Source organism: Ochlerotatus camptorhynchus, unplaced genomic scaffold (assembly GCF_037179485.1).
Source record: "Ochlerotatus camptorhynchus isolate MF236.1 unplaced genomic scaffold, CSIRO-AGI_Acam_v1.1 ptg000738l, whole genome shotgun sequence".
NCBI lineage: Eukaryota > Metazoa > Arthropoda > Insecta > Diptera > Culicidae > Ochlerotatus > Ochlerotatus camptorhynchus.
This window is the reverse complement of record NW_027041209.1, coordinates 567,554-579,967: the sequence shown is the minus strand read 5'-3', so window position 1 is coordinate 579,967 and position 12,414 is coordinate 567,554. Positions and strand designations below refer to the sequence as shown.

The window sequence follows — 12,414 nt, the reverse complement described above, 5'->3', positions numbered from 1 at the left end:
GATGTATGAGAAAATTACACTTATTCAGTTTGTCCTTAGAAACAGCGGAACAAATGTGCATCCATCGATCTTAATGGGCTTAATAAGCACATTATTCTACAACCCGTTTTATTCAGCATTGTACACTGTTATGCAGCATTAATTCATTATATTTGCTTATTTGCGACTCTGAATTGTTTGTTGGGAATGACATTTCATATTGAAACACTGGTTGAAAATGCCATCACTATTTCCGATGACGGCACAGATTCCGCCATTAATCCGAGCATTAATCAACCCTTCAATCTCAGAGAGCTTGGTTTTGCCCTCTCTACAGCCAAAGGAAGCTCTGTCGGTCCGGTTGAAGTAGTCTACCCAGTCCTTAAAAACCTACTCACGGTAGGCAGGATCAAACTGCTAGAACTCCTCAACATGGAGGGGCAGTGGAGTCATGGCCTGGTTATTCTCATCAAGAAGATCGACAAATCCGGCAGATCACCGGGGATTTCCACCAAATCTCGCTCACTTGCCGCAGCTCTAAAATCATGGAGCGGATGATTAATCGTAGACTCATGAGTTTCCTTATCGACCACCGTCAACACGCGCACAACCGGGTCTGGATATCGGAGGTCATCCAACAACTAGCCAACTGGGGGCTAAAAGGCCAATTCTCCACATCGCCAAATATTTTCTACATCACAAGTCATCATAGGCAATCACCGTTCGAGTACGTTCCGTGAGGAGACGGGTTTGTCGCACGGGTCCGTCCTTGTGGTCACCCTCTTCCTGGTCAGAATGAACGAAGTCTTCAGTAACCTGCGAGCGGGGATCCTAAGCTTCGTGTACGCCGACGACATAGTGCTCATGACCGTCAACAATACAATAAAAATCCTCCGCATTAAACTGTCCCAAGCCGGCAACCACATTCACCACTGGACCGGATTTCATCAATCGATGCCGACAGCCGCCAATCTTTGACGTAACCGATCACCATCGGGTCTCAGGCCATCCCGCAAAATAAAACCGTTAAGATTCTGGGAGTTCGGATTGACCGCAGCCTTTCTTTCGTATCCCACTTCGATGAGGTAAAATCGAACTGCCGGTCAAGGTTGAACCTTATTCGCGCGATCAACGTAATCCAGATCGGTAAAAATAAATGCCCTACCACTTGTACCAAATATGTTGTAAGAAAAAGGTACTAATCATATTTTTTTTTATTGGTATGCTGCAGACAAAGTAAAATGCCGTAATTTTGTTTTGTGTTGGTGAAATCAACCATGCTTTTATTCTATTGATTGATGATTAATTAGTCATCATGATTGAATTACATAAATCGTGCAAGATTTTTTGCTTTTATTCAATTAACTATCATTTAGGGTAGAGCACCACTTCGGCCTAATCGCCCATTTTGGGCCTATCGAGCAGAAAACATCAAATACATCCATTGTTTCAGAGTTTAGTAAGTTACCCAACAAAATTTTTTAGCTGCAGTCTAGCTTATGCAGGCAAAAACTAGCTTTATATGCCAAGCTTTTATTGTATAAGCTAATCTGCAGCTAAAACTGTTAGTTGGGTAATCCTGCGTTTGGTACGATACTTTAGTTGAAAAGCTACCGAACGAAGTTAACGAGAACGCGTGATATGAATGTTTACACCCGTTTTTCTCAAAAACAAAAGAAGCGCTCTGACCGAATCAATTTTTATCTTCATCCGATAGGCCGAAGTGAATTCAATGGCGTTTGAATAGCGTTTCAATGCATTAGGCCTAATTTAGTAAAGTTTGGGGTCAAGAAGCAGTGTTAGATTTTTAACAATATTTCAACAGACGGTTTGTACGGAAAGGTCAATAAATTTAAAAGTCATCTACAGTGAAAACATTCCATTTAGTGAAACAAAATCCTCTCGAACAATAGAGGCAAAGGGCGGTTTGTGCTTAGGAGCTCCAAAATTAGATCTTAGTCCTATCAGTATGACCACGAATTGATAACGACTGATAAATGGAGAAAGATTTCCGTAGAATTTTCCATATACATCTATGTTATCTCATCAGATGCTGTACGTTCATATAAATCTAAGAATTGACTCTAGTTTCAATCAGTGTTCAGCCGAGATGGCTACAAGGCAGGCTTGGAGATTGAAGTGCTTTGCACTTCTATTTTTGTTAAATGGAATATGTGCTGTTGATCATAGTATTTTTAAAAAGTGTCACCAAAGTGGATTCTGTCGGTTAGCTGTACTACTTGTGTTGTGTTGATTTATTTTTTATTCGTTTTAAATTATTTCAGTCGTTTTCGTCGTTTTGAATCGCAGGAGAGCACATTCCGTTTGGATAGCCATTCATTGAACATTCATGACAATGTAGTGTCGATGGATCTTCAAGATTCGGAAACGAACCATTGGTATATACTGAGTTTGAGCTCGATCCATGAAAAGATTTTCCATTTTGAAATCAACGAGAAACATCCACTAACGGATCGTTACCGTGTTACAGATGCCCTAGCTGGAGAATTGAATCCTCGAGGCATTCTTATAGAGAGCTCAAATTCCGTGATAGCAATTCGTGATGATAATAAGCGCGTGATTATTCAAATCGAACCATTCCGAATGGATTTTTACCATAAAAACCAGTTAATGGTATCTGTGAATGCAAAGGGAATGCTACGGTATGAATATTTAAGGGAGAAGCCTGCGAAGCCAGCGGATGGTGAATGGGAGGAAGAATTCAACGGGTTTGTGGATACTAAGCCAAGAGGACCGGAATCATTAGGGGTTGATTTTACTTTCCATCAAGCTGAAATTTTATTCGGAATTCCGGAGCATGCCGATGATTTTGTGTTGAAGGAAACTATTCGACAAGATAGTGATCCATACCGATTGTACACGTTGGATACGAAAGACTACGAAGTGGATAGCAAAATGGCGTTGTATGGTGCAATTCCGGTTTTGTATTCCCATGGAGCTTCTGGAAGTTCCGGTATATTTTGGCACAACTCAGCTGAAACTTGGATCGATGCCTCCTATGAAGATGACACCTTCGTGAACATCTTCTCCGAAAGCGGGATTCTGGACGCTTTTGTGATGCTGGGTCCCTCGCCAATTGAAGCATTCCAGCAGTACACTTTCTTAACAGGAAATGCACCTCTTCCACAAATGTATACTTTAGGTTACCATCAGAGTCGTTGGAATTATGATAATGATTCGGATGTCGCCATGATAGATAGCAAATTTGAAGAATACGGTATTCCACTGGACACTATTTGGTTGGACATTGAGTACACCGATGGAAAACGTTACTTTACATGGGATCACGAAAATTTCCCTAATCCTATGGAGATGATCAGCAACTTGACGAAAAATTCACGGCATTTGATCTTGATCATTGATCCCCACGTTAAAATAGACAAAGATTATTTTTTCCATCAGGATTGTACTTCTCGTGATTATTATGTGAAAGATAGGAACGGCGAGGACTTCAGAGGGCAGTGCTGGCCAGGACCTTCTAGTTATACCGATTTCTTCAATCCTGATGCCCGGAAATACTATGCGGATCAGTATCTGTTGGAAAACTTCAAGGAGTCATCCCTTGTGGTTAACGTGTGGAATGACATGAATGAACCGGCAGTATTTGAAAATGTTGAAGTAACCATGCCCAAGGATAATCTACACTATGGAGGCTGGGAGCACAGAGACGTGCACAATATGTACGGTTTCTATCATACTATGGCCACTTACGATGGACTCACGCGTAGAAACGAAGGTCTGTATAGACCATTCGTTTTAACAAGATCATTCTTCGCTGGTTCACAAAGATATTCAGCAGTGTGGACCGGAGATAACACGGCTGGCTGGGATCACCTACGGCTATCGATTAAAATGTGCCTATCTCTATCGGTATCCGGAATCAGCTTTGTTGGTGCAGATGTAGGAGGATTTTTTGAGCATCCTAGTGCAGAGCTGATATCTCGTTGGTATCAACTAGCTGCATTTCAACCGTTCTACCGAAGTCATGCCAATCAAGATACACCTCGTCGAGAACCATGGATGTGGCCTACGAACGTTCAGATTGCAACCAGAAATTCTATTCAAAAACGTTACAGTATGTTGCCATTCTGGTACACCTCATTCTTTGAACATGAACGCAATGGAGCTCCTATCATGCGGCCTATGTTGACTCAGTATCCAAATGATCCAGTCACGTTCAGAATTGAAAGTCAATACCTTCTGGGTGATCAGTATCTTGTAGCTCCGGTTTTATACCCCGGCCAAACGAGTGTTAACGTTTATTTTCCATTGAAAGAAGACGGACGTTCCGATCTGTGGTACGATATAGATGATTTCCAACTTTACAAAAATTCTGGGTTTGTGTCGATACCGGTTGATGAGCTGAAAATTCCGGTCTTCCAAAGGGGTGGAACAATCATTCCAATAAAAAGAATCGCTCGTAAATCGAGTATGCTGATGAGAAGCGATCCATACACATTAGTAGTTGCATTGAATTGTGATGGCTATGCAACGGGAACTTTGTATGTCGATGACGAGGAAAGTATGGAGTATCGCAATGGGAAATATCTTTACAAACAATTTGAGTTCAAAAATAACACACTCTACTCAAGGTTTGTTGCATGGAATTATATGTTAGAGCAAATTAATAACAATTTTACTTTTCAGAACGATTGATGTTACTGCATCATATGACACTGATACAAAGATTGGTTCTGTGATCATCATAGGAATTGACAACTTGGTATCATCAGTCAATGTATACTCGAAGGGTCGAGATAACAGAATCACTCATTTTTCTATGGATCGAACGACGCTTGCAGTGGAAAACATATTGCTGTCAGTTGACGATGATTGGAGATTAGAGTTGAACTAAGAGCTGATAATGATGATATTGCTTATGGTGTAAGATGAATGCTAAAAATAAAACAAGAGATGGTAGATGGAACTTTTTTAATTATTGTTGTCCAAATTGATGGTGTACATTTATTTGCTTTATAAATGTGACTGTCTTTCCGATTCAACACTAGAATTTTGATCTAATAACAAACTGAAGAAGTGTAATTTGCACATACATACATCGACGCTTTAATTTGACAAATTATAATTGATTTAATAACATGCTTTATTGTACGTCTAATAAATGTTTTCTAGCTCCATTATTAGATTTCATCGCATTACTTTACAATTATGCTGATTAAGGTGGATACAGTCAGCATAATAATTCATATACCACCATGTTGTAGTTGCATGCTTTGTAAATGCTTTATAAACGCCGTATTGGATTTATTATTCTACTACACTGGTTCAGCGCAACAACAAGACAAAAAGTAGAATAGTGGTAACCGTTTCTGCTTTCCAAGTAGAAGGTCGCGGGTACATTCCCAAGCTCAACCCTTTAAACTTAGAAATGTAGAATCACATTATTATAAAAAAATCTATCAAACGAAATCATAGGTGCATCTTTTTCATTTTGTAGCAGTTCCATGCCAAATGTCACATCAGAAAAACTCGAGCTTCTCCGATTTGCATAAAACTTTACATAGCTGTGTATTAATGTCAATCACATAGGACCAAAAGTTGATGTTCTACGATTTTTGTCAATTTTCAAGTGTTCATGGTTAGCGGCGCCGGTGTGGTAGTGGTAAGCGTGATTGCCTCTCACCCCAGCAGGTCTGGGTTCAATCCCAGTCGGCGCCGCCGGGATGTTCTGAGGCAAAACATCTCTGATCACGGACGGGAAGTAAAGCCGTTGGTCCCCGGTTCATGAGTTGATGGGTCGATAGGTAGGGTCCAGGTGTTGCCTCCCTGGCGTCGGTAGCATTGGTGCTCAGCACGGAAAACAAGATTGACGGAAAACAAACCAAAGGAAAAAAAAAAAAAAAAAAGTGTTCATGGTTTTAATACAGGGGTGGATCGCTCTTTTTTTAGACTTTTTCGTTAATTTTTAATATAGAATGCTAACGTTAAATCCATTGAATTTTTAGTTAACCCATATTTAAACAAAATGTCTAGTGCTATTAATCTCCCTATCAAAATTCAAAATATCCGCACCGTAGAGCCACACTCTGTGTTTTCACTGATGGTACACTTGGGAGCGCTCTCGAGTGTAGCTTCAGTATAAACACAGAGTGTGGCTCTACGGTGCGGATATTTTGAATTTTGATAGGGAGATTAATAGCACTAAACAATCTTTTTTTTTTAAGATGGGTTAGCTGAAAATTCAATTGGATTTAACACGCCAATCTATCCAGCACACAAATTTAACGAATTTCAAAGTTGATACGTTTTTTGGTTCAACCGGTTTAAACATTTAAGTATAAGCATTTAAGTGAAAATGAGAGGTACGTTAAAAATGAATTACATATTCGTAAAGTACGCCTTTGGTACATCACATTTCTGTGGAAATTGTCGAAATCGTATGTCTATCCAGCGGGACACGGGTTTTCCGGGAAGCGTTCAAAATCCTTGAAGGTACGCTATGGTACGCTATTGGTACATTCCAAAACACGTATCTACTTTTGAATTTTTTGGCAAATTACTAAAAAAACATTACTGTGTAAATTTATTTTTCAGATATATTGCAAGGGTAAATGGCTAAGGTTTAGTCAAACTATTTTTACTTGTCATTGAACGATACGAGAAGCTGTTTATTTTTCTGAACAACTTTGTCTCAGACGTCATTTCGATCAGAAGTGATGTTTTCGTGCTTTAAACGTAAAATGTCAAAGACTCCACTTTTTAAAATATTACAAAATCCAAAACGGCCGAATTTTTGCAAAAAATGTGAATGATTGTCCATACCAAACAATTAACTATGCAAAGCTACATGCAAATCGTAAAAGGTCGAGTTAAACATATATTTATTGCTAGTTGGCCTGTAACTGGGGGTCTATTATCACCGTCACTTCAGCTGGTGATCACTTCACTGGAGCGATTATGAGTGTCACTTGAGTCACTTTTTTTTCACTTGGTGATGGAGTCACATCACTGGAGCGATTACGGCGTCACTTTTTGTCACTTAGTGACGAGAGTCACGTCACCGGAGCGATTATAAGCCTAACCCTTTTTTATCACGATAACAAAAAAGTGAAGTGACGGGACGGTGATAATATAGGGGAAAAGTTGGCTTCGGCAATACCTTTACCAATTATCGTCAGGTGGTAAACAAAGTCCTAGAGCACTCAAATTTGGCGAATAGTTGCTCTGAAACACAATGTACATACCAAAATTGAACTCTCAAAGACGTTGTTTACCTCCCAGTCGATAATAGGTTAAGGTATTGCCGAAGCCAACTATTCCCCTACCTCCGCGGATTGATTAAATGCGTCAAAAACGCGAAAAGGCCTCCCCAAATAGCGAATCTCCGCTGAAGGTTGTGTGAACAGAGAATTACGGGAACATCCATTAATGACGTAGCATAATTTTGACCAATTTCAGGCCTCCTCATCGTAGCGTATTTTGTCATACCTAATACAAGGTCGATCAAAACTAGAGAATCTCCCTCCCCATCAAAAGCTATGTCATTTGTGCATGTTCCCTCAAACCATTTTTAATTTCGTCGACCTCAAACATGGATTAACAATAGAAATGGGCTCATCAGCATTTGTTAACAAGCCGTTCTTAAGCGCTTTACTCTCAAAATGAAGGCCGTCTCACAAACCAACACCACAGACAAACATACATAACTCTTAGAAGGAAATTCTTCAAAAATATCGTCAAGCGTATTTTGCATGCACACTAGCTTCCTCTATCATACACATTTCCAACCATTGGTTTTTAGTCGGAGCATCCCCAGTTCATGTAATTTTTTCACAAATAGCTTTTCCCTTGATCTGCTGTGTTGAATGAAAACAAAACAGATGGAAGTCAGTGATGTTGGTTTGATTGAATTTTGCAGAAATACGAATCCATAGGAGATATTTGCTGAAACTTATTAGGGATTTGTTCAGCCTACAGCTAAAATAAAGAATAAAAAAAAATGGGATTTGTTTAGTTTGTTTAGTGCGTTTTTTCTTTTGCTGCAAACAAATTTTCAAACGTGGTAATGCATCACTAATAAGTGCCATTTCTACCACCGCCCAAATTGATGTTAAATTGATCCGATGCGTGAACGAAGATACACAATGAAATGTTACGTCTGTTTGTCTGTGATATTATGCTGTACGATGTACACAGAATTTGAGAACAAATCGTTTCGATGACTGTAATTTTTCTATCAACGTTTACCAGTTATTGATGTTCAATACATCAACATTCATATTATTGATTGATACATATTATATTTTTTTACTGTGTACACATCAAAGTTTATACATTCTATTGAACTCTTATGCAATATTGTTTGCGAGTTCATACATTGTATTGAACTCTTATACATACTATTGAACTCTTATGCAATATTGTTTGCGAGTTAACGAGCAAGCTTGTTTTACGCGGGAAGCCCGAGAGATGTCGTTACTAAGGTCCTATGTTTTGTGATACTATGTGTCCACTCACGGACACTGAAAATGGTGTGGAAAATCCTTTGCTAGGAGGATCCCAGGTGTCGAACCAATTCCCTCTTCAAGAGGAATACCCCCTACAAATGCTCGACTTGCAGGGATTATCCCATTGTGAGCCTTGAGAAAGGCTGATTGTTTTCGGCTTGTCACGAAAAGGAGAATGCGTATTTGTTTAGTTTAAAACTTTGTATTAAATGATCCGTTCGATACAATGATTGGTACACGTATCTGCGCTTTGCGCGAAAGGTGGCTACTTTTATATGCTAAATGCTTCATCTTCTTCTCATCTTTTGCTATCGTGGCTGCTACGCTAAGGTATGAAATCCTTCTAGTGGGAGGAGCCAATGCTTGCGGCAACATGCCCACTTTGGGTAGTGCGTGTGTTGAAGTGGAAAAGGGTTGAAGTTAGTGGGGTGACCGATTACCCGCGGTCGGCTCGTGTTTAATGGATGGGGTTAATGGATGGGACAAATAATATGAGACGAAAAACGGGGATCAATCTAATACGCACTAATAAGAATAAATACAAGAAAATCACACAAAACGTTCACATCGTGCGCGAACACTATGTTTTCAAGAAAATCTTTTTCAAAGCGATACGTCTGTTTCTCTGTGATAATATTAGATAAGCGGAATAACCAATGTTCAGCCGTTTGGATGTAATATTTAACTACTTTTTATTCTGTATTCGACAGATGTGGTGTGTCTCCAGTGTGATGTCTTCGCCTTATCATTTTCAATAGCTAACTCTACTAAATTACCTAAAAAGAACTGGCATCACTGATAAGTTCGAAATGTGGCAGCTTGCTTAACACTTCAGTGGCGCCACCATAACAAATGCGAGCACATTCCCAACTAAAATCTTATTTGCGATGAATGTCCCAACAAACATTGAATGTTGAATAAGAGCTTATTCAGGTAGAAACAAGCTTCTTCAGCTAAAAAATAGATTATTCAGCTGTTGATCAACTCAAATTGTTTGTTGGGGTGATTGTGAGAGTTATGTCTATTTGTCTGTGTCAACACCATCATTGGATAGGGGAAAGTTTCCCCCACACGTCGATGGTGTTGGTTTGCGTGTGCGGCTTTCTAGAAATTTCGCAATCAATTCCATCACCTTGGAACATACACTAATCTTGATTTCAATAACTCTTCCTCTGATGTTTAATGTTTATTCCTTTGTTCTAACTTTGTTTAAAAAACACAACTACACACTTAGAAATACCTAATCTTACACGTGACGGAATCCATCTTTGACATAAAGGATGAGACGTAAACAAACATGTCATGTAAAATTAAGTGCTCCGAGACTGAATAGTTTGATAGTACGTTTGATTGAGCTGAATTTCACGTCTATTATGACTTAATTTTATGTCAAAATTGACGCTCGTATATGTCAGTCTCAGAACACCTAAATTTACATCAATTTTTCAAAGTGTGTAGCTGTTGTACTCGCTTTTGTTCGTACATTGCGTGAATGCCTGTGTTAAAATAAAAAAAAAGGCGAAAATAATAATTCAAATTGTAAATGATGAGCAAGGTTTTCAGAGAGTGAATATGCAGATTTTTGTAATCTAAGGACTGTTCATTAATGAAAACAGACACCTGTTTCTCAAAGGAAACAATTGATTTTCGACTAATTCAAAAGTTTACTTTATATAAATGAAAATCAACATTCATATGACCGATTTCACATGAGTTTGAATACCCTAATAAAAAAAACATAAAAGAGAGCTTAACGACGTGTTCGGGGTATCATCCAAACCATTTGTGGGATAGTTTACCAATCCGGGATACAGTTCTTTTTTGATATTTGTTTATTAGGGTGTTTACTTCTCATTTCTGAAGAACGCTCGAACTTTTCTCTTGATACCGCCCATTAGATTCTGCACAACTTTCTTCTTAACTTTTCGTTGTGCTGCAGTCCAAATTTTCTTCAAGTAGTCAACATAGCTTGCTTCTCTTCCATCTTTCTTAAGATGCCGATTAATTATTGCCCAGTATCTTTCGAAAGGACGCAGTTCAGAACAGTTTGGTGGATTTTGGAATTTTTCGACAAAATCGACTTCGAGCATCTCCAACGTAGCAGAAGCATAGTGAGCAGATGCCAGTTCCGGCCAAAACAATGGAGGATCCGTATGCTTTCGGTAGATGGGTAGAAGCCGTTTTTTGATGCATTTTTACCCTTCTTACAAAGAAGGGTATAGATATCACTTGAAAAACCGACTATCGATCCGAGGCCCGGAGGGCCGAGTGTCATATACCATTCGACTCAGCTCGACGAGATCGGAACATGTCTGTGTGTGTGTGTGTACGTGTGTATGTGTGTATGTGTGTGTGTATGTAACGAAATGAATGCGCTCACGTTTCTCAGCAACCGCTCAACCGATTTGGACAAACTCGGCGCCAAATGATAGGTCTTGGGGTCCCATTGAACGCTATTGAACGGTTTTGGAATCGGTGAACCGGTTCCGGAGATATGGCCGGAATAAGATCTGGTGAATATGGGCTTTCACGCTGGATTTAACGGAAAACGTATCAAAACCATCATGCGACACATCAAATTACTACAGAATTCAAAAATAAGATCAATGCAAGTCGTGTTAAGTGTTCCAGACCACATTGGACACACTTGGACATGTTCCGGGTACCCCGGGGAAGTTGCTTGAATATGAATTGAATTAAAACCCATTAAATCACATTAAAATACGATGATAAGGTGATTGGTAGTCTCACCAAATAAACTACGGATATATTCTGGGTACCCCCAGGCAGTGGCGTAGCGTCACTGGATGACACGGGGGTGGGGGGCTTGGTCACTGATAATGACAATAAAATAAATAAACTTGAATAAGTAAGAAGGGTCTGATCACACCATACACACTTAGATTATTTTACAGATTTCTGTAAAATTTTACCGAAATCTCAACAGCTGAACGTTCGGTAAACAATTTTACGGTTTTCCTGTAATTATTTACAGATATCTGTGAAAAATTCACAGATATTTGTGAAAAATTACAGGAAATCTGCGAAACTGTTTACCGAACGTTCAGCTGTTGAGATTTCGGTAAAATTTTACAGATTTCTGTAAAAATTTCTAAGTGTGTAGGTGGATAAATTCGGGTTTTTCTGTAATTTTCACCATTGATTGTGTCCGTTGTGAAATACGAAGAACTCTTCAAGCCACAGGAGCAAATGGCTTGCCACACCAAAACCTTTTTTTTTTCAAATTTTTCGGTTCGGATGTATCGCACATCATCAGGCACATCTGTCCTCTGCCCAGCGTTGAAAAATTGCGGCCCGAGAAGTGTACTGGTATGCAATTTGACGTACGTCTCGTCGTCCATCAAAATGCACCTGTTCGGCTTTTCAAGGAGAACGTCATACAAGTTCCGTGACCGTATTTTCGAAGAAGCTTTTTGTGAATCCGTCCTTTTGGGTGCTTTTTGTATCTTGTAGGTTCTGATATTGTTACGTTTTTTAAATTCTGCACAGTTCCGACGCTAATGTCCAATTTTTTGGCAATTTCACGAACGGAACACGGTTTATGTGATTTCAAAAGGTGTACTGCTGCCAGTTTCTTTTTCTGGTCCGATGCCCTTTTTTGCGCCCAGATTTCGGTAAATCTTCAAGAGAACACGTTTCTCCAAACTTCTTAACAATCTTGAACACTGTAGATTTACTGCACTTAACGTATTGAACCTAATTGGTGTTGGGAATGCATCCATTTACGTTAAAAGCAATAAAATTACGTAAGAAAGATAAATTACGATTACACGACAAATGAGGTCGACTCTAAGTTGAGATTAGTTCACTCATATTCTTGAAAACGTATTTAACTCATAGACTGAGTAAAACTTTCCTAACTTTCGCAGGAATTTGTTTTCTAACATGAGCAATAGACTGATGCAAAATTTGAAATTTTCACTCC

At 39.2% G+C, this 12,414-nt stretch overlaps 1 protein-coding gene across 1 annotated transcript; it reads left to right on the top strand.

The window, feature by feature from the left end:
- Positions 1 to 2,077: 2,077 nt before the first annotated feature.
- Positions 2,078 to 4,867, top strand: LOC135714825 (neutral alpha-glucosidase AB-like). The gene is made up of 3 exons (XM_065238197.1): positions 2,078 to 2,205; positions 2,265 to 4,592; positions 4,648 to 4,867. Exons 1-3 carry the CDS (start codon positions 2,090 to 2,092, stop codon positions 4,853 to 4,855), a joined length of 2,652 nt encoding a protein of 883 aa, XP_065094269.1. The 5' UTR covers positions 2,078 to 2,089; the 3' UTR covers positions 4,856 to 4,867.
- Positions 4,868 to 12,414: the final 7,547 nt, after the last annotated feature.

Excerpts from the sequence above, each read along its gene's own strand:
- LOC135714825 (XM_065238197.1), top strand. The coding sequence starts at position 2,090 with ATGGCTACAAGGCAGGCTTGGAGATTGAAGTGCTTTGCACTTCTATTT. Across the intron at positions 2,206-2,264 it reads CACCAAAGTGGATTCTGTCG|TCGTTTTCGTCGTTTTGAAT; the intron begins GTTAGCTGTACT and ends AAATTATTTCAG. Across the intron at positions 4,593-4,647 it reads AATAACACACTCTACTCAAG|AACGATTGATGTTACTGCAT; the intron begins GTTTGTTGCATG and ends TTTACTTTTCAG.